Source organism: Ascaphus truei, chromosome 3, assembly GCF_040206685.1.
Source record: "Ascaphus truei isolate aAscTru1 chromosome 3, aAscTru1.hap1, whole genome shotgun sequence".
Taxonomy (NCBI): domain Eukaryota; kingdom Metazoa; phylum Chordata; class Amphibia; order Anura; family Ascaphidae; genus Ascaphus; species Ascaphus truei.
In genome coordinates this window covers 429,401,297-429,424,475 of record NC_134485.1, presented here as the reverse complement: position 1 = coordinate 429,424,475, position 23,179 = coordinate 429,401,297, and the positions used below count along the sequence as shown (strand labels likewise).

General features: G+C 48.4%; 1 protein-coding gene across 2 annotated transcripts in view; it reads left to right on the top strand.

Annotated features, from left to right (window-relative positions):
- KPNA1 (karyopherin subunit alpha 1) overlaps positions 1 to 23,179 on the top strand; it is a 78,038-nt gene that overhangs the window by 29,371 nt on the left and 25,488 nt on the right. For both annotated transcript variants that reach the window (XM_075592873.1, XM_075592874.1), the window contains exons 2-4: positions 10,742 to 10,875; positions 12,664 to 12,771; positions 14,284 to 14,383. In XM_075592873.1, the coding sequence (XP_075448988.1) occupies positions 10,747 to 10,875; positions 12,664 to 12,771; positions 14,284 to 14,383 (337 nt within the window). In that variant the 5' untranslated portion in view covers positions 10,742 to 10,746. The remainder of the gene's footprint in view (positions 1 to 10,741; positions 10,876 to 12,663; positions 12,772 to 14,283; positions 14,384 to 23,179) is intronic.

Below are 23,179 nucleotides of genomic sequence, written 5' to 3'. Positions count from 1 at the left end.
TTTTTTTTATTAACCCTTTGAAACTATCACAATTATGGGGCAAATTTATGCCTGGGGCTTTAACCAGAAACGCATGTTTTCGTGCCTTACAACATTAGGATCTGGGGGGGAAAAGCCTCTTCTACACGCACGTGAAACAACGTCCATGAATTATATGTAGCTTGAAGACTAGGAAAGGCTGTTTCCTCTGTTGCGGCTTTGCAGTTAGTAGTATAGTTTATGCAGATGGTGAAGTAAAGCCACGGGGTTTCCCATCTTTTCACAACTGTGGCAAACTGTAACAAAATACTTCAGGCTCGGTATAACCCCATCTTAACGATCCTAGATACCTACAAGGAATATTGCTGTAGTAGGGCTTAATAAACAAATCTTTATATGTAGCTTATTAAACTTTTCAGATAATGCCTATATTTTATAGACTACTTCTTGGCCGCGGTCTTCACAAACTGCTGCTGCACATGTTTACTTTCGGCAAATCTGACCATCACTTACATATAAGTCCCTGCTATTTAATAATACCACCTTTTGGTGACCGTGGGTTGTCAGTGTGGTTTTAATGGGTGAACATGTATATTCTGTGTTGAGTACGACGCACCATGAGACGATCTGCTCTTCGGAGAATAATTTCAAGGTGCTTTACTTCAGTCCACTGCCCCTCCATTTCTATAGTTCCTAAATCAGACGTGGCCAACTCCAGTCCTCAAGGGCCACCAACAGGTCAGGGTTTTAGGATATCCCTGCTTCAGCACAGGTGGATCACTCAGTGGCTTAGTTGACTGAGCCACCTGTGCTGAAGCAGGGATATCCTAAAACCCTGACCTGTTGGTGGCTCTTGAGGACTGGAGTTGGCCACCCCTGACCTAAAGAAAACACGATTAATAAAAGGACCGTTTTCATTTTGCCTTATGCCATGACCTGCACACCTGTGAGCACGTGACCTGCACACCTGTGAGCACGTGACTTGTGAGCACGTGACCTGTGAGCACGTGACCTGTGAGCACGTGACCTGTGAGCACGTGACCTGTGAGCACGTGACCTGTGAGCACGTGACCTGCACACCTGTGAGCACGTGACCTGCACACCTGTGAGCACGTGACCTGCACACCTGTGAGCACGTGACCTGCACACCTGTGAGCACGTGACCTGCACACCTGTGAGCACGTGACCTGCACACCTGTGAGCACGTGACCTGCACACCTGTGAGCACGTGACCTGCACACCTGTGAGCACGTGACCTGCACACCTGTGAGCACGTGACCTGCACACCTGTGAGCACGTGACCTGCACACCTGTGAGCACGTGACCTGCACACCTGTGAGCACGTGACCTGCACACCTGTGAGCACGTGACCTGCACACCTGTGAGCACGTGACCTGCACACCTGTGAGCACGTGACCTGCACACCTGTGAGCACGTGACCTGCACACCTGTGAGCACGTGACCTGCACACCTGTGAGCACGTGACCTGCACACGGTAGCTGTCCCAGATAATTCCAATGCGTTAACATTAACCCCTTATTCGATTGCAATCATATCTATCCGCTTCCACTACCCAAGAAATATGCAAACATACAGTATGTATGCATATCTATCAGGGTCTCGGGTCCCTTCTTATTCACTTAACCAACACACACCTTTTGTACCAAAATGTGTCCGAAAATGTAAATACTCTACAAAGCGTGCAACAGTTCAATCAGAGCCCAGAGCATCACTTATTAAAGAATGTCTTTAATATACAAAAAGTCTGTGCGTTGATTACAGAAAAAGATTATTACGAGAACATACAGTTACAATAAATGCAGAACAGTTTCTTAGAGGATAAAACATAACAGAAATCCCTATACAGTACGATACCATATGTCATAGGTCCTGTCCCAGAGAGGTCACTGGAGTAGAAGAGAATTCACGTGTTTGATCCTAAAACGCACCTGTTGAATTCTCATTTTCTAATCAAACATGCCAACTTTTAGGCCCAGACCTTCTTGCATTGGAACGCATAAAACCCACTCCTGTCGTGAAGCAGCTCGGTCTGACAATTTTTTGACTAAGGGAAAAAAAAGCCTCTTGTCTCGTGACGTTTAAAGTCAGACTGAATATAGAAACACACTCATTACTTAACTTCCCTAATACTTAGATGCCATCTTCACGGCGGTGTCTGTGCTCTCCATATACTCGCCTGCATCTAAAATTTGACAACCGAACGTCTGTTTTCGCAGGAGAAACAGTTATTGGTCTTTTGCACCTCTAACTCAGGATGTGTGATTTGGTTTGTCTAGCTGCAGCTGTGACAGATATCTATTTGTGACTCTTATGAATTGCTGTCAGGCCCATCATTTCTTATATTTAATATAGCCCTCTAAGTGGTGACCAGTTTGTCACCTCTCTCTGTGACGCACAGGGAATATTTCAAGAATGTTACGGTATTCTTTGAGGCTGGCAGCCCAGGATCTGGCTATCGTCCCCATCCTTCTAACCTATACATGTCCCTTTTAATGGGCCATCAGTGTAGCCCCCCAATTAAACCCTCTTTATAGATCAGCACAGACACAGGAAGAGTCTTGACCTGTCATAAAAATAGTTCTTTGTATTTTTAACACCACTTGTAACCAACGTTCACCCCTGAATTACGACATTGATTAAAATATTTAATATCTCATGATGGCTTACCTAGCGGAGTCCTGTGAAGTTTGCTGAAATGCCTTGTTGTTGTGTGGGGGGAACTAGTACAGAGCCGAGCATCAGAGGCCAGACCGACTACCTAGTGAAAGCACCGCCCCCCTACTTTATTTTAACCCTTTTGCTGCCCAGCCGGCTTGCAACGTATGGCATTGTGTGTGTTCGTGGCTGTGTGTATTATATTAGTATTGTCAATTCAACTATGGATGTAAAGGTTGGGAAAAACAAATCACTTTGTATCTTCTACTGAAGGAGAAGCGCTGTGTGAATGTCACTGCTTTCTGAAGTGGGTGCACCCAGTTTGAATCCCACTGTAAGTTCTCCTTGTGACTTTGGGACAACTCACTTTACTTCCTTGTGTCTTGGACACCAAAATTAGATTGTGAGCTATCCGGGGCAGGGACTCATTGTGCCTAAAAAATTCTATGTACAGAGCTGAGTACACGTTCAGCGCCATTGAAGAAAATAATTCCTACATTTGAACCCTATTTTGTTGGGAAAACATTTAGACAGCAAACTTTAAAGAACCTCTCCCCCCCACCCCCTGTCGTATATGTCAAAAATTTTATATAGAGCTTCTCCAAGCTCTTCACCGCTCCATCCAACGTCATCAGTTTGACAGGCTTTGAAATAATTTATACCAGGTATTTAATTCCTATTAAATTGGATAGGGTATTCATCTGAAATTCATTTCAATTATTGTGCGTGCGCACGCGTGTGTGTGTCTCACTGGTAGATTAATACAACTTTTTTGACCCTTCAGATAAGTATCGTAATCTGATTTACATTCATTGTATGAGAGCGTGTGTTTACTTTGGCACTTGGTGGTACTGTCCGTATAAGGCTGAGATTATAGTAGGCGCGGGCGACGGAGCGCATGGTGTCACGCACGCCTGGCGCCCGAGCGATGGGTGCACTAAGGCTGGAGGCGATGGGGAGGCGTGGTGGACACATCACCAGGCTGGTTTGCCCTCATTGGCTGAACTGCTCACGTTGACGCGGCCGTGACGGGGAAAAAACGAAATTATTTGTCTTGAAAAACTTACCGCGTGGTCGCTCATCATCGCGCTAGCGCGCACTATGGGCGGCCCAGTAGAGATTCTGCACTTTGTTCGCGCATCGCACGCACCGTCGCGCCTACTTTAAACGCAGCCTCAATGTTTTACAGCATAAATACACATGGTAATTCCCAACACCGTCCTCCTACTCAACGGTGCGCTGCGGGCAACTCCGTCACTGCCGGGATAGAAAAGGCTCCCTCTCTGCAAAGGTTTTCAGTAGCTGCGTGTGCAGTGCACTGGTTAATATATCTCAGCATTGCTAATGGCATTCCCACTTACTGGGGAAAATCCCAATGAAATTGAAAGGGAAGAAATAAGTGGCAGACAAAAAGCAAGACTGAGACATAAAGGAAACTGGGCAATGAACCAGAAAATTAGACACCAATGAAAGACTATAGAAACAGCATTAATTATAGGAACATGAAAAACACATTTTGCGCATATCAACCTGGTAAAATGTATATTTGGAGGTCATTCTCCCACTGGGACTATACGTAAGCGCGGGCGCTGGGACTATACGTAAGCGCGGGCGCTGGGACTATACGTAAGCGCGGGCGCTGGGACTACACGTAAGTGCGGGCGCTGGGACTATACGTAAGCGCGGCCTTAGTTTGCGCGCCTCTGTCTGCTGGGCGACGTGTGAATATCCCCAGCAGACAGAATTACGCGATTGGGGGGGGGTGTAACTTTTTTTTTTTTTTTGAAGTGTGCGTTTGTGATTGGCTGGCGAAGTACACGTGACGCGGCACCCCCCAATTTGCGCACCCCTGGGTTAGAGTATAATGATTACACAGTATTTGAATAACGGAGATGGGTATAATCATTACACAGTATATTAGTAACGGGGTAGGGTATAATAATTACACCGTACATGAATAACATGGGGTAGGGCAAACTTTGTTCCCTGCGCCCCCTTGCCGGCAGTTCCCCTATCTCCGCGCCCCCCCACAAACCGCTTACCTCGGCTCCAGCAGCATGACGGCACGTTGCCATAGCAACGTGACAGCAAATGACGCCATGGTGACGTGTCAAAGAAGCCGCTGGAGCCAAGGTAAGTGAGGTTTACAGAGGCCTTCACCGCTCCCCTGGCACTTAATTTAAGTGCCTTCGGGAAGCACGCAGGGCCTGTGTAAACCCCGCGCCCCCCACAGTCAGTCTTGCGCCCCCCAGTTTGCGCACCGCGTGGGTAGGGTATAATGATTAGACAGTATGAGTAATGAGCTAGGGTATAATGATTACACAGTACATGAATAACGGGGTAGGGTATAATGATTACACAGTACATGAGTAACGGGGTAGGGTATAAGGATTACACAGTACATGAGTAACGGGGTAGGGTATAAGGATTACACAGTACATGAATAACAGGGGTAGGGTATAAGGATTACACAGTACATGAATAACAGGGGGTAGGGTATAATGGTTACACAGTACACGTATAACGGTTACACAGTACATGAATAACGGGGTGGGGTATAATGATTACACAGAACATGAGTAACGGGTAGGGTATAATGATTACACAGAACATGAGTAACGGGGTAGGGTATAATGATTACACAGTACATGAGTAACGGGATAGGGTATAATGATTACACAGTACATGAGTAACGGGGTAGGGTATAATGATTACACAGTACATGAGTAACGGGGTATGGTATAATGATTACACAGTACATGAGTAACGGGGTATGGTATAATGATTACACAGTACATGAGTAACGGGTAGGGTATAATGATTACACAGTACATTAGTAACGGGGTAGGGTATAATGATTACACAGTACATGAGTAACGGGATAGGGTATAATGATTACACAGTACATGAGTAACGGGGTAGGGTATAATGATTACACAGTACATGAGTAACGGGGTATGGTATAATGATTACACAGTACATGAGTAACGGGGTATGGTATAATGATTACACAGTACATTAGTAACGGGGTAGGGTATAATGATTACACAGTACATGAGTAACGGGGTATGGTATAATGATTACACAGTACATGAGTAACGGGGTATGGTATAATGATTACACAGTACATGAGTAACGGGGTATGGTATGATTACACAGTACATCAGTAACTGGGTAGGGTATAATGATTACACAGTACATGAGTAACGGGGTAGGGTATAATGATTACACGGTACATGAGTAAAGGGGTGGGGTATAATGGTTACACAGAACATGAGTAACTGGGTAGGCAGGGTATAATGATTACACAGTACATGAGTAAGGGGTAGGGTATAATGATTACACAGAACATGAGTAATGGGGTATGGTATAATGATTACACAGTACATGAGTAACGGGGTAGGGTATAATGATTACACAGTACATGAGTAACAGGGTAGGGTGTAATGATTACACAGTACATGAGTAACGGGGTAGGGTATAATGATTACACAGTACATGAATAACGGGGTAGGGTATAATGATTGCACAATACATGAATAACGGGGTATGGTATAATGATTTCACAGTACATGAGTAACGGGGTAGGGTATAATGATTACACAGTACATGAGTAACTGGGTAGGGTATAATGATTACACAGAGCATGAGTAATGGGGTAGGGTATAATGATTACACAGTACATGAGTAACGGGGTAGGGTATAATGATTACACAGTACATGAGTAACGGGATAGGGTATAATGATTACACAGTACATGAGTAACGGGGTAGGGTATAATGATTACAATGTCACTGTTGCTTTATTTGGCTGAAAAAAATGAAGCATTTTCTTCAATGGTTCAACACCACATTGGTGGATTTATGAAGGCCCTTTGGGTTTGAACAGCACGGAAATATTTTTAAGAGCGATCTACAGAGGTCAATGCTTCAACTTTCAAGAGTATATTAGTTACCTGTGTGACAGACCAGTACATTCACTGCCTTTAACTCTTTAATCGTCCACTGAAACTGGGGCAGCAGCAGCACCGAATCACACGGACAAACACGTAATTGTGTGTGTGAAATCCGTGCACATGGACCCGACATACAGAACATTCTCCTGGGCTCAGTGGAATGTTCATAGTGTGGCTGGCTGCCTCCTGGGCATCATGTCAATGCAGTAACTTCTGGGACAGGGAGCAGGGGGGTTCACACGACTTGTTTTGCACGCTGTTGGTTTGCAGCTTTTGTGACTGCTGCTTTTTCCTAAATAGAGGCAGTAACTGTCGCAATAGGTTTTTGTGCTAATTTCTTTTATTTTTCCCAAAGGCTTCCAGCTAATACAGTTATTAGACAATGGAAGGTTTTAGCAACCAGGGTTACTAGGAGCCCATGGGTTCCCCGGGAATCCCTAAAGGGATCCCTGCAATGTTCAGGCCATTTGAAAATGGTACAAAATACAGAAGAATTTACACTGCATCTGATCTCAGACGCGCTATTAGAGAGGGTTGGGGTTCCTTACACTGCATCTGATCTCAGGCGCGCTATTAGAGAGGGTTGGGGTTCCTTACAATGATCTGATCTCAGGCGCGCTATTAGGGAGGGTTGGGGATCGTTACAATGCATCTGATCTTAGGCGCGCTATTAGAGAGGGTTGGGGTTCCTTACAATGCATCTGATCTCAGGCGCGCTATTAGAGAGGGTTGGGGTTCCTTACAATGATCTGATCTCAGACACGCTATTAGGGAGGGTTGGGGTTCCTTACAATGCATCTGATCTCAGGTGCGCTATTAGAGAGGGTTGGGGTTCCTTACAATTCATCTGATCTCAGGCGCGCTATTAGAGAGGGTTGGGGTTCTGCAGAATTTCGCAATATAATTATAGGGTTCCTTAACCAAAAAAGGTTGAAAACCACTTTGTGTATCACTGTTGAGCATGGTAGCATATGTTAGGCTGCTGTTTGTATTGCATAACATATTTTAACTCCTTTGCTGCTGGAAGTGCCAACACACTGCAAAGCAATAGATAATTCCCTATGTTGACAATCAACTGTTAGGGTCATATTACAAAACGGTGCTAAGCTTTAGCAACCTACAGGATGTCCGTCTGCAATTAGTTTCACTTGTGTTCCGTCTCTCGCGTGTGCGTGGGCACTTCTAACAGATGGGGAAACTACTTTACTGAAGTGTCAAAGTATAGTAAAACCGCTTAATATCACATGCAATCCATTGTATGTGAACTTCAGTTAACTTAGGCCCTAGGTTGCAATATCCATTAAAATGATTTATAACATACACATGGATAAACACCACTGTGACCTCTGGCACTTCCATGTTTAGTGCGGTCTGAGTCTCATTGGAGGGTGTGGATCAGAGACTCCCGGCTGCAAAATTAGGGCCCGGGCGGGGAAAGGAATCTGTATTGAAGTGTAGCCCTCTTTCCCCCTTTACTAAAGAGACTACCGGTACTGCCGTTACCTGTTGGCTCACAGAAGGCCGGAGCCTCCGCCACTGGGAGCCTGGGGGTGATTGGATATTTACCTCCGTGCAGCGCCTCCACCTGAAAGGGATCCTGACGCAGCAGGATCAGCCCCTCCCAGGAACAATACCAGTAATACACACACACGTCCGTATATATAATAACAACTTTTACTATACACCATCAACCGTACCATGTACCACACAGTATAACACCCCTCAACTCGGTACCACCAATAAGTGTCCCCAAAGTACATTAGGTGCTAGGCACCAGTGCCTTAATGTCCTTTTCCCCAATGTCCAGGCCCACCCAAAAGTGTAGGGAGTAGCGCTACCCCGTGAGTTGTTGGTGCACTTTGTGAGGTACCTGCCGAGTACTCTGTGCGGCCGACTTAATGATGGGGATCCGCTGATCCAGCGACGTCACTGTCCGCCTCTACATTGGGTGGTCTCCGGTAGGAGGGTCCCACCTTTAAGAGTCTCTGTATGGTAATGGACTGAACCCAGACCACAGGCAGTAATAACCGCGCGGCGTCTTCCTCTGTGTCTCTGACACTACTCAGTAAATGGGGAAGCATCCCTATCTAGGGCCTTCCCTGAAGCAACAACAAGCTCACTTGAATGGGGCCTATCTGGGACCTAAGGGGGTACTCTGGCCTAGTCTGAGTGCCACGGACACTCAGACCCTACCTCCCCCTTCTCTGTCCAGTTTCTGACTGGCGTGGTCCCTCTCAGCGCGCCAAATGTATCTATCTCGCTGCCGAGATCCTAGCAACCCTATTGGCTGAGGTGCGTCACCTGACTAACAGCCCCTGGGGTTTCTGGGAGCTGTAGTTCCCTTGCGGAGCCTTTGGTGTAATGCCGCTATCGTGACTACTGTGCATGCGTGAGGTGGAGAAAGATTGCCGACTCGCACTTCTATCCTTTCTGCGCATGCACAAACCACCGGTGCGCCTGGGTGGCAATTAAAGATGGCGGAGCCCATACCGCCGTCCACCCCGGAGCTTTCCGGCGACCCTGTCGCCCCTCTGCCTCCCTGTAGCAGCTCCAGGAGGTGTCCCTATAGCTGCAGCCCGGAGGCAAGAGGGTGACCTGGCTACAGAAGGAAATGATATTACAGTACGTTCATCTAGTGCTGGGAGACTGATGCACGCCTCTCCTTATATCAGTATTGTACATCTGCACTTAGCGCTGCTGTGCTATTTAAAACCAAATATTAAATCTTGCGGCGTTAATAAACATTTCATTCTCTTTTGTATATCTTTTTATTTGACACAAATTACCTTTTTGCCTTGGTAATCTTGCAATTACTGTTGCTTCTATGCAATCCTGTTTATTTTCATTATTGATAACTAAGCTACCACATCATATAAAAGTAAAAGGTTCCACGTATGTAAACGGAGACAAAGACCATGGCGTGAGAAAATGGTGCTCCTATGTTAGTCCCTTTGGGCAGGTTTGTAATGTCCACATTTGAAGCTGAGGCCATGGATGCCAAAGCGGTATCTTATCTTCTGGGCTACCTCTAACTGCGGTATCGCCTAGGCGGCAAACGTTGCATGGCAGAGTGCTTCAAGGCACAGACTCAAGATTCTTGTGTAATAGGGAGTCTACATTAGCATAGACGAGACTCCCCAAGTCCAGTCCATGAACAAGCAAGAGGCTAGGTTTTCGGAGAAACGCCTCTTCACGTTGTCTTAGTGATAGGTCAGTTAGAAAGCGCTTGTAAACCTGGCCTGCCGGTTGCTCTTAAGGAATGAGCCGGTGACGTCTTGGCGCAGAAGTATATACGGTAATAAAAAGTTGTTTGAAAATAGGAGGAGAGCATCTGCTCTTATGGAAAGATTAGAAGCTGAACGCAAAGGGGGAAAATAAATAGCTTTCTGCCATAAAATAAAATTATTCTGCTGAGGACAACAAGAGACAGGGGGTGCCCAATGCTGCATCCCATTGACAAAACATATATGATGAAAAGTATAAAGTAAAATACTTCAATAATAATAATATTAAATACATGGTTATTTGGTTAACCCTTTGGCCAAAGCGTCATAAGCCTGCATACCAACGTCAAGGTATAACCAAATTAATGCAGGTCCTACACTACACTGTGAACCCTTCCTTTTACCTCTGTAAGAGGGGGAAGAACCATTATAGGTCTTGTTCCTGCAGCAAGTGAAATGACCTCCCAAGTTAGAAAGGTGAAGGAGGAGGAGTGAGCTCTGGGGGGAGGTGCCATAGCCTCCAATTGACTGCTCCAGTCAGACATAGATTAACACACATTCTCAGCAAGCTCAAACTCCCACACCCACCACATGATGAATATATATTTATGTCAACCAGAGAGCTACTGAGCGTGGCAATTGCATACAACAAGAGACAGGGGGTGCCCAATGCTACATCCCATTGACAAAACATATATGATGAAAAGTATAAAGTAAAATACTTCAATAATAATATTTTTCTGCTGAGGACCTGAAGCTCTAGTCATTTGAGGTGTATCCCCTGAATCTCAGCATGTTCCGGTGTGTGGCAAATGTTTTTTCTTTTTTACAATGAGTATTTTGGGGAAAGGTGTTTTGCCACCTAGGGTGGACTTTCTGCTAAAATGATTGTTTTATTTGGTTGCAGTAATCATGACTAGCTCGGGAAAAGAAAACTCTCGAATGAAGAGTTACAAGAACAAATCCCTGAATCCTGACGAGATGCGGCGGAGGCGAGAGGAGGAAGGGCTACAGCTGCGCAAACAGAAACGAGAAGAGCAGGTGAGTAACTGGGGCAGAATTGGGGCTACCATGCGGGTGTCTGGATGGTCTGTTACAGAGGTGTCATTGCTAACTGCAGTGCAGGAGATGGACCCGCAGGGCAGAGGTAGGGAGTATAGTAACAGACCCTTTATCTGGTGCCTAGACAGGCAAGAGTAGTCTGATCCGGATCCAGGAGTGTGGTCAGGGTCACGGTTCCAAGGTCAGGGCAAGGTGCAGCAGTGTAGTCTGGGTCACGGTTCCAAGGGCAGGGCAAGGTGCAGCAGTGTAGTCTGGGTCACGGTTCCAAGGTCAGGGCAAGGTGCAGCAGCGTGGTCAGGGTCACGGTTCCAAGGTCAGGGCAAGGTGCAGCAGCGTAGTCAGGGTCACGGTTCCAAGTGCAGAGCAAGGTGCAGCAGTGTAGTCAGGGTCACGGTTCCAAGGTCATGGGCAAGGTGCAGCAAACGTAGTCTGGGTTGCAAGTGCAGGGCAATATGAACTAACATAGTCTGGGTCATGGGTGCAGAGCAAGGTGCAGCAGCGTAGTCTGGGTCACGGTTACAAGGTCAGGGCAAGGTGCAGCAGCGTAGTCTGGGTCAGAGCAACAGAGGTCAACAGGGTCCAAGTTTCAGCAGAGGTTCAGCAAGGCAAAGCTCAACAGGATACAGACGGGTTCCAGAAACAAAAGGCAAGAGAGACCTTGCTCGGGCAAAGGACTGATCATTCTGAACATTTGTAGGCGTAGACCAGGTGCAGACAATTATCAGTTCAAAAAGGATGCTACGTCCTCTTTTAGTGGCCACCTTGGTGCACCATGCAAAGTCAGAAGTATCCATGTTGCTGCACCCAGGCGACTCCTCCCGAGCGAGCGCTGGTGGCCTTTGAAGACTTTAGTGATAAGTCTTAGTGATATCTTAGTGATAAATGCTCTTATAGTAGAAGCAGCACGACGGCTTGGTTGCGATTTGCTGCAAGTCAAGTCAGCTTGATTTTTTCCAGGGACCGCAGCGTGACGTCGCTGTCACAGGTCCTATAAGCGCAGCCTAACAGTGGCCATGTCCCTTTCTGGAGGCTGCCCTGCAGATCAGAGCAGCAGCAATTTTCTGCTCGACTGTCCAGCCTAACGCTGGCAATCTGTGTCTAAGCATCTGAGTTTACATTAAAATTGCATTCGCTTTTACTCCCAGGTCAAAATCTATCTTTTCAAATGAAAATATGTTGGCTTTCTCCGATGGTTTTTAGTTGAGTTGTATAAGTAACTGGACGCTCTGCTGAATTAAAGGCAGAGATTGGGAATGGCTGGCGTTCTCCGCTTCCCCTTCCACAAACCTCCTGCAGGTATCCCATCTATTTATTTCTCTGCTGTTGCTGTCAGTCATTAAAGGGGAACTTGGAAAGAGGGGAGAGGAAGGAGTTTCCCCACAGTGTAAGCAGCTAGCATGATTATCAACTGTGCATGCGTGCACATGCGCAGTGCGGAAGTTGTGTGCGCGCACCTTTTTTTTTAAATTTGCTGTCATTTCCATATACACTTTTAGATCACCGGTTACATGGGTATTAAAGAGGGTTAAAGAGTTGATGAGAAAGGAAGAACTTTTTTGAGACCAGGTAAAACCGCGGTCTGACTGTACTGTTCGACATGATGTCTTGGAACTCATCACTGTGTTGCCTTATTGGTACCGGCTGGCAGAAACCGGTTTAGATAAATGATAGAGACCTCACTGTTGTAGCTCAGGTCGGAATTGGTTATTGAAAGCTGGGATTAGTGCTCTAGGCTTCTGATCACACATGGCATGTTTTTCTACACAGCTGTTCAAGCGCAGAAATGTTGCCACCGCGGAGGAAGCAGCAGAAGAGGAAGGGATGTCAGACGGATGCTTCCATGAGTCTCAGATCAACAACATGGAAATGGCTTCGGTAAGTGCAGAGCTTGAAACCCAGCATCTCTTCTTGCACGGTCAGCCTTTAAAGATTTCGTAACAAAGCGAGCTCAGATTAAGCAAGGTATTGTTTACATATATGTGTAGTATAACACTGGCTGGATCAATGACCCAAATGAAAGATGGACTCATCTCTAGTACAGTGGATATCAAACTCCTGACAGTATTGGGTTCTAGGTCTAAACAATGCATTTGCACACAGTGAAAATGCTTAATTTGCAAACTAATAAGGCTATTGGGTTACGTTAATTGCCAAGTCAAGGCTCTGCGCAGACGTCTTGGAACTGTTGCAAATGCAAAATTGTGACTTTGTCATAGAAATATCTTGTACAGTAACAACTGCTTCTCACTAAAGACACTGAAGGGGGACATGTATTCCCAGAAGGTTTGGATAAGTCAGTGCAGTCTGTCTCTGTAAGAAATCCAGTTCAGTGATATTATATTGTAATATGTATGAAGACAAAATACCAAGTATATAGTATATTTGCAACGGTTCTTTCTTTACTTGCATATATCGCATCTGATATTCTAATATTGAAATTGGTTTCTTCGGATAGATTCAGTTGCATTAGGATGAGTATTTAGTTGTAGTGCAGTTGTGCAGAGTTAACTGTAGAGTAGCCCTGTGGGTGACGTTTCAGTGACTATAGACAACTGTGGTTAGAGCTGATGTAATCGTAAGAGGCAATGGCATTAGGTTGGAGCTTTCCAGAAGGCATGCCATATTAGGTTATCCTTGGTAAGGAGGTGTGGGCAGTTCCTATTAGATATGACAGCAGTTTGAAGCTGAAGGACCTTATCTGGTAATACAATTAAATAGCAAGAGCTGACTAATGGATATTATCGGAATAAATATCTACCTGGGGGTAGCTAGGAGAGAAAGAGAACAGAAGGATTATACCAGGAGGACAGAGGGATTACACAAGAAAGATGTGAGAGCGTTAACACCAAGATGGAGAGAAGTTTCAACATCATGATATTAAGATCAAATACAGGGATTCCACTCACAAAGAGAAAGCTATGCAACCATCTTTGAGGATATTCTAATTTATTGGAATGTCACCGCCATTTTGTACTATTTTTGTACGTGAGTATTTATCTTCAAAATAAACGTTTCTATTTATGTGATGAGACCAGAATGCTGAGTACTGTGGTGCTGGGTTATCGAAGAAAGCGAAATAAGGGCATTTTACCGTCTCCTAAGTAGAAGAGAGGCAAATGGACACCATTCATTGTGCACAGGATCGGCTGCTCCGATTTATTCTCGGTGACATGTTTCTGGAGTTGAGCAGTGGGGCCAGTTTGTAGCTTATTCCCGTGTGTGTGTGTGTGTGTGTGTGTGTGTGTGTGTGTGTGTGTGTGTGTGTGTGTGTGTGTGTGTGTGTGTTGAAGAATTTAGGACAGTGAGCTTCCAGGACTAAAGCAGATGACTCCATTTACCAGTATTTACAGTGCACCTCACTGGTTACACTTTGTCTTCCCTTCACAGAGCGGGGTTATCACTGCTGACATGATAGAGATGATCACCTCCAACAGCCCAGAGCAGCAGCTTGCAGCTACGCAGAAGTTCAGGAAACTACTTTCAAAGGGTAGGTTGTGTGTGAAGTCCTTTTTTATCTGCTTAAAGCAGCCATCCATTCTACTTGCCATTAGAAATACTCCTTAACTTGTTGCCATTGTCCCATTGTTAATATCCTTGGCAACGCCACCGGTTTTAAATTCGGTAGTTGTATTTTGGAGATCTTGGCGGCTAAATGTTTGCTGCTGGGAAGTTAAAAATGGCCATTTCCATTCACATTTATTTAGACAAGTGATTGCAATGGTAACAGCGGACGCTAGTGAAACAATAAACGGGTGAAAGCTCAACAAGGTATAAAAATAAGAAATCGATCAACAAAACATGAACTTGTTTTTTTTTGTGTATGGGATTGTGTGTGGGATTGCTGCTTTAAAGAAGTCTGAAGGATACCAACCGATTTTTTTCAGGACAATGCATATCTAAGCAGGGTGTCTTGGTGGTGATGAATGTTAGGCCTGGGCTAAGTGGTCATGTGTTCATTAGAGAAATCTTGAAAATCTGGCTTGTTCATGGTCCTCCAGGGCTAAGTTTGAGCATCCCTGGCTTAAAGGGACATATGACATTTCAAAACTGACTTCTTCATGTTGGCATGTAAGTCATTAAACCTATCACAGTCATAGTACATAGCAGATGAGGCTGAAAAAAGACATACTTCCATCAAGTTCAACCTGTGCTAAATTTAGACAACGGATACATTATCCTATATCCGTAGTTACAGTATATTGAGCCAGAGGAAGGCAAACAGAAAACCCCAGTGACACATTATGCAATGATATCTCATAAGGGGAAAAATAAATTCCTTCCTGACTCCAAGAACTGGCAATCAAATTACTCCCTGGATCAACATCCTTCCCATGTATACTTATTTGGTATATCCCTGTATACCTTTCCTTTCTAAAAAAAGATGTCCAACATTTTTTTGAACAAATCTAATGTATCTGCCATCACAGTCTCCATGGGTAATGAATCCCACACTGTAACTGCCCTTACTGTAAAGAAACCTTTACTTTGTTGCTGGTGAAATCTCATTTCCTCCAACCTTAAGGGATGGGCCCGAGTCCTTTGTACTGCCCGTGGGATGAATAGTTCTTTTGAAAGCTCCTTGTATTGTCCCCGAATATATTTGTATATAGTTATCATATCTCCTCTTAGACGCCTCTTTTCTAATGTAAACAAATCTAAATTAGCTAGCCTCTCCTCATAAGTTAGATTGTCCATCCCCTTTATTAATTTGGTGGCTCTTCTCTGCAGTTGGCTTTGGTTCGAATTAGTACTTGTCCTTTAAGAACAGTGCAAAAGTAGTGTTCAAACACTGAACATTGAGAAAAAAGGCCCGTAGCAGGTGTCGGACATAAAGGGAAACGCTAACCCTGACTTTCTTTTGTTTACCAAACTTATTGACCTTTTTTTTTTACTTTGCTACTTTAATTGTGTTGGCTTCATCATCTGATCGCATGTTACGTTAAACTGCCACAAGGGATTGGCAATCCATGATCTCTAATTGGACTGTAGATGCTTCATTTAATTAGACGCTTGCCATTGAAATAACCAGGTGAGGGACTGTGTATATTACAAGGGCATACCTAGAAGAAGTTCAAGTGAACCATATAATGCAGGGACTGGCAACTCCAGTCCTCAAGGGCCCCCAGCAGGTCAGGTTTTGAGGATGTCCCTGCTTCAGCACAGGTGACTCAATTAGTGATTGAGCCACCTGTGCTGAAGCAGGGACATCCTTAAAACCTGACCTGTTGGTGGCCCTTGAGGACAGGAGTTTCCCACGCCCTGATATAATGGAGTCTTTAGGGAGCATTATGTCTTTAAGCCAATTAAGTTTGGAAATGCAGAATTATTGATGTCCTACACCCTGTTCCCCGTTTGCTTTGTCAAAACATTTCAAATCCTACCACCCTCTGCTCAGATAGTTTCACTCAGACAAACCTGTGTGAGATGTAGATCACAAACGAGACCCCCTTTTGCACTGGCACTACATTACAAAGCGTCAGATAGTCGTAAATAAAATCATCGAATATGCGGTGGCATTTAAGTTTTTCAATTCTTCAACTTGCACTTCTCATCCATCAGCGCATTTCCTAACCCTAGCCCATAAAAACAACTGGGTAACCTTTTTGCAATCAGACATTGAGTGTGGGGGGGGGGGGGAGGCCTAGCAAACAGACAAGATGTCCAAATAAATTCTGCAATCTCATTTGCGATCTTCGTGACGCTACCTTAGAAGAATCTCCCATCACATATTGAGTAAAAAAGCGCTTCTTACTGGCACTGACCCTCGTCAGCATTTTTATTCTCCGTAATGCCGACCTCCGCATCCACCACATAACAGTCAGAAGGCACTCTCCGTAATACTAACCTCCGCACCCACCACATAACAGTCAGAAGGCACTCTCCGTAATACTAACCTCCGCATCCACCATGTAACAGTCAGAAGGCTCTCTCCGTAATACTAACCTCCGCATCCACCACATAACAGTCAGAAGGCTCTCTCCGTAATACTAACCTCCGCATCCACCACATAACAGTCAGAAGGCACTCTCCCTAATACTAACCTCCGCATCCACCACATAACAGTCAGAAGGCTCTCTCCGTAATACTAACCTCCGCATCCACCATGTAACAGTCAGAAGGCTCTCTCCGTAATACTAACCTCCGCATCCACCACATAACAGTCAGAAGGCTCTCTCCGTAATACTAACCTCCGCATCCACCACATAACAGTCAGAAGGCTCTCTCCCTAATACTAACCTCCGCATCCACCACATAACAGTCAGAAGGCACTCTCCGTAATACTAACCTCCGCACCCACCACATAAGTCAGAAGGCTCTCTCCGTAATACTAACCTCCGCATCCACCATGTAACAGTCAGAAGGCACTCTCCCTAATACTAACCTCCGCATCCACCACATAACAGTCAGAAGGCACTCTCCGTAATACTAACCTCCGCATCCACCACATAACAGTCAGAAGGCTCTCTCCGTAATACCGACCTCCGCTCCCACCATGTAACAGTCAGAAGGCTCTCTCCGTAATACTAACCTCCGCATCCACCACATAACAGTCAGAAGGCACTCTCCGTAATACTAACCTCCGCATCCACCACATAACAGTCAGAAGGCACTCTCCGTAATACCGACCTCCGCACCCACCACATAACAGTCAGAAGGCTCTCTCCGTAATACTAACCTCCGCATCCACCATGTAACAGTCAGAAGGCACTCTCCGTAATACTAACCTCCGCATCCACCACATAACAGTCAGAAGGCTCTCTCCGTAATACTAACCTCCGCATCCATCACATAACAGTCAGAAGGCTCTTTCCGTAATACTAACCTCCGCATCCACCACATAACAGTCAGAAGGCTCTCTCCGTAATACCGACCTCCGCTCCCACCATGTAACAGTCAGAAGGCTCTCTCCGTAATACTAACCTCCACATCCACCACATAACAGTCAGAAGGCTCTCTCCGTAATACCGACCTCCGCACCCACCACATAAGTCAGAAGGCTCTCTCCGTAATACTAACCTCCGCATCCACCACATAACAGTCAGAAGGCTCTCTCCGTAATACTAACCTCCGCATCCACCACATAACAGTCAGAAGGCTCTCTCCGTAATACTAACCTCCGCATCCACCACATAACAGTCAGAAGGCACTCTCCGTAATACTAACCTCCGCATCCACCATGTAACAGTCAGAAGGCTCTCTCCGTAATACTAACCTCCGCATCCACCATGTAACAGTCAGAAGGCTCTCTCCGTAATACTAACCTCCGCACCCGCCACATAACAGTCAGAAGGCACTCTCCGTAATACTAACCTCCGCATCCACCACATAACAGTCAGAAGGCTCTCTCCGTAATACATACCGACCGCACCCACCATGTAACAGTCAGAAGGCTCTCTCCGTAATACCGACCTCCGCACCCACCATGTAACAGTCAGAAGGCACTCTCCGTAATACTAACCTCCGCATCCACCATGTTACAGTCAGAAGGCTGTCTCCGTAATACCGACCTCTGCACCCACCATGTAACATATACAAAAACAAATAGAGGAGGTGTAGAGTCCTCCCCAGAGATCCTCAATTACTGCACACAGGGCTAGGTGATTAAATGGGCTCAAATACCAAATGTGCAAAAGGTTCAATCAACCTAATTACAGGTAAGTAACTGCGTCCATCACTGTGGGCGGACAATTACCACACAATGGAACTGTATGTGAGAGGTACAGCACTTAAATGGTAAATCCACAGATGAGTGCTATAAGGCAATATCCCCTCACGTAGGTAACTCCAGTGTGCATATATAGTTATATGGTAATTGCATGCATTCGAAGCACATATACATCCAATGATGTGCACGTTGTCAGATGTCCCTCAGTTACATATGTTAATACACAGTGTCTAGGACATAGGACTGATACAAAATACCCAATCAGGCTAAATGCTGCACACTGTTGAATCGTTGGTTAAACGCTGCATGTAGCGATGGCTATATCTACTATATATTTCTGAAAGTGTCCTATGTGTCCGGGTCTGTATGTGTCTCCCTGTGCCCCTCCCCGTGTCCCTAGCGGCAATCCCATTGGACCTGCCTCAGGCCAATGACATTGCTCCCTTGGCCCACCCGCCCCCGAACACCTCACACCACTGACTCAGCCCAATGACATTGCTCCCTTGGCCCCACACCCGCCCCCGCACACCTCTCATTGGCCTGCGCCCAACACACCAAACACACCAACACCACTGCCACACTCTCCCAGCCCTCACTGACCTTTGGGAATGCTTCACAGCACCTAAACCTCAGTTCTCAGGGAGATTTGGTAACGCTTCACAGCACCTAACCCTCAGTTCTCTGGGAGATTTGGTAACGCTTCACAGCACCTAACCCTCATTGCTCTTCACAGCTCTCACCTCTCAACCAAAACAACTGCGGAATCAGGTACAGACTCTTAGCTATATATATTCTTTTCACCACTGCAACACTACCCACCCTCACACAACACCGCACGCTCACCCCACCTCCACACAACGCACCATCACGGAACACACACTACCTGTTCACAACCACCCCCCCAGCAATGCACACCACAAACGCACGCCACACCTCTCCCAGTAGGGCCTCACACATCACCTTAACACTCCTGCAACATCAATGCTTCACTATATGACATAGCACTCATTCCATTCTAATACACCTCCTCACACATGTCTGCTTTATGCACGACAAAAAACCTCCTCCACGGACCACACATCTCGCCTTCACCCTGCTGCCACATCCGTGTTTCAATCTACACAACAAACCCTCCTGGATACCGGCCTCCCCCCACCCCCCCAAACACTCCCGTCGCACGGATGCCCCCCCCCCACCAGCCCACAAACACTCCCGTCGCACGGATGCCCCTCCCCAACCCCCCCCCAAAAACACTCCCGTCGCACGGATGCCCCCCCCACCACCCCCCAAACACTCCCGTCGCACGGATGCCCCCCCCACCACCCCCCAAACACTCCCGTCGCACGGATGCCCCCCCACCACCCCCCAAACACTCCCGTCGCACGGATGCCCCCCCCCCACCACCCCCCAAACACTCCCGTCGCACGGATGCCCCCCCCCCACCACCCCCCAAACACTCCAGTCGCACGGATGCCCCCCCAGCACCCCCAAACACTCCCGTCGCACGGATGCCCCCCCACCACCCCCAAACACTCCCGTCGCACGGATGCCCCCCCACCTCACCCCAAACACTCCCGTCGCACGGATGCCCCCCCTAACCCCCCCAAAACACTCCCGTTGCACGGATGACCCCCCCCCCCCCCCAAACCCTCCCGTGCACGCAAACACAGCAACACCTCCTGTACGGCCTCAACCCTACCTCCGTTCAGGGCCCGCATCCCAAGCGCGCACGTGGAGCGCCAACACTACATACATACACACCAAACACTCCTGTATACCGCCCGCACAACACTCATAAACTCCCGTCGCACGAATCCCCCCCCCAAACACTCCCGTCGCACGAATGCCCCCCCCAACCCCCCCAAACACTCCCGTCGCAAGGATGCCCCCCCCAAACACACACACACCATCCCGTAGCCCCCATCACAACCCCTCCTGCAGGAGCAACACCTCTTCTATCCCGCTCAATACACACAAAACACTCACGTACCCAACAACACACTACCGTTAAAACTCCACAAACCAAACGCATCCCAAGCGCGCACGTGGAGCGCCAACCCTACCACACACACTCCCGTCGCACGGATGCCCCCCCCCCGCCACCCCCCCCCAAACACTCCCGTCGCACGGATGCCCCCCAGCACCCCCAAACACTCCCGTCGCACGGATGCCCCCCCACCACCCCCCAAACACTCCAGTCGCACGGATGCCCCCCCAGCACCCCCAAACACTCCCGTCGCACGGATGCCCCCCCCACCACCCCCCAAACACTCCAGTCGCACGGATGCCCCCCCACCACCCCCCAAACACTCCCGTCGCACGGATGCCCCCCCCCCCACCACCCCCCAAACACTCCCGTCGCACGGATGTCCCCCCCAACCCCCCCCAAACACTCCGTCGCACGGATGCCCCCCCCACCACCCCCAAACACTCCCGTCGCACGGATGTCCCCCCCAACCCCCCCCAACCCCCCCCAAACACTCCGTCGCACGGATGCCCCCCCCCGCACCCCCAAACACTCCCGATGCAAGGATGACCCCCCACCTCACCCCAAACACTCCCGTCGCACGGATGCCCCCCCTAACCCCCCCCACAAACCCTCCCGTGCACGCAAACACAGCAACACCTCCTGTACGGCCTCAACCCTACCTCCGTTCAGGGCCCGCATCCCAAGCGCGCACGTGGAGCGCCAACACTACATACATACACACCAAACACTCCTGTATACCGCCCGCACAACACTCATAAACTCCCGTCGCACGAATGCCCCCCCAAACACTCCCGTCGCAAGGATGCCCCCCCAGCCCCCCCAAACACTCCAGATGCAAGGATGCCCCCCCACTCCCTTCCCTCCCCCCCCACTCCCTTCCCTCCCCCCCACTCCCTTCCCCCCCCCCCACTCCCTTCTCCCCCCCCCACTCCCCTTTTCCCCCCCCCACTCCCCTTTCCCACTCCCCTTTTCCCCCCCCCCCACTCCCCTTTCCCCCCCCCCCCACTCCCCTTTTCCCCCCCACTCCCCTTTTCCCCCCCCCACTCCCCTTTCCCCCCCCCCCACTCCCCTTTCCCCCCCCCACTCCCCTTTCCCCCCCCCCCACTCCCCTTTTCCCCCCCCCCACTCCCCTTTCCCCCCCCACTCCCCTTTTCCCCCCCACTCCCCTTTTCCCCCCCACTCCCCTTTTCCCCCCCACTCCCCTTTTCCCCCCCACTCCCCTTTTCCCCCCCACTCCCCTTTCCCCCCTCCTCCCCCCCCCATTCCCCTTTCCCCCCTCCTCCCCCCCCACTCCCCTTTCCCCCCTCCTCCCCCCCCACTCCCCTTTCCCCCCTCCTCCCCCCCCACTCCCCTTCTCCCCCTCCTCCCCCCCCACTCCCCTTCCCCCCTCCTCCCCCCCACTCCCCTTCCCCCCCTCCTCCCCCCCCACTCCCCTTCCCCCCCCCTTCCCTTTCCCCCCCCCCTCCTCCCCTTTCCCCCCCTCCTCCCCTTTCCCCCCCCCTCCTCCCCTCACTGCCGCTGCACGCACTCCACAGACACCCGCCACACTCGACACATACCTGCCGCCACACACACCTGCTGCCTACCGCCCCTACGCACCGACATCACTGACCCACCGCCTCACACCCTAGCAGGACCCCCACTCACAGACAGCGCTCACAACCCACGCGCCACCCGCCGCCTCACACCCTAGCAGGACCCCCACTCACAGACAGCGCTCACAACCCACGCGCCACCCGCCGCCTCACACCCTAGCAGGACCCCCACTCACAGACAGCGCTCACAACCCACGCGCCACCCGCCGCCTCACACCCTAGCATGACCCCCACTCACAGACAGCGCTCACAACCCACGCGCCACCCGCCGCCTCACACCCTAGCAGGACCCCCACTCACAGACAGCACTCACAACCCACGCGCCACCCGCCGCCTCACACCCTAGCAGGACCCCCACTCACAGACAGCACTCACAACCCACGCGCCACCTGCCGCCTCACACCCTAGCAGGACACACGCCTCACATTTTTACATCTGTTATGTCACCAAAATATACATTGTACTGTGGTGTCTTTACAATAAACCATTTTTATACAACATCGTATTACATTTTATTCCATCTTTCTTTTCAACATTATTATCCAACCTTTACAACAAATAGTCACCTATTGTTCCACGATTTATAAATAATACTACCTATTACGCATTTACATCCCGGGCAACGCCGGGTCTCTCAGCTAGTACTAAATAAAGTCTCTTGTAGCCATGTTAACTCGCATTCACATGAAGTATTCATAAATACCAGCACTTAGGTCAGTGTTCTTAAGCGTTAAATAGCCAGCAGCAGCCGAATAGCAGGGACTGATCTCACCAGTTATCTCTCTCCTCCACGACGTCAACGTAGTGACGTCATGCCGACGTACGTTTCGCGCGTGAGTGGACCTGCGCTTTCTCAAGGTGGGAGGTACTCGTGTAGAGAGGCGCTGTCCTTTTGTATGCTCAAGTTAAGTGGTGTGAGGTAACAAGACCTCCCTCATTAGGGCTGTAGCCCATATACCTGTAATGTCAGGACGTCCCCTCTCGGGGATAATGATAGGGAGAAGAATAAAATGTTTATTTCAAATTGCCTAT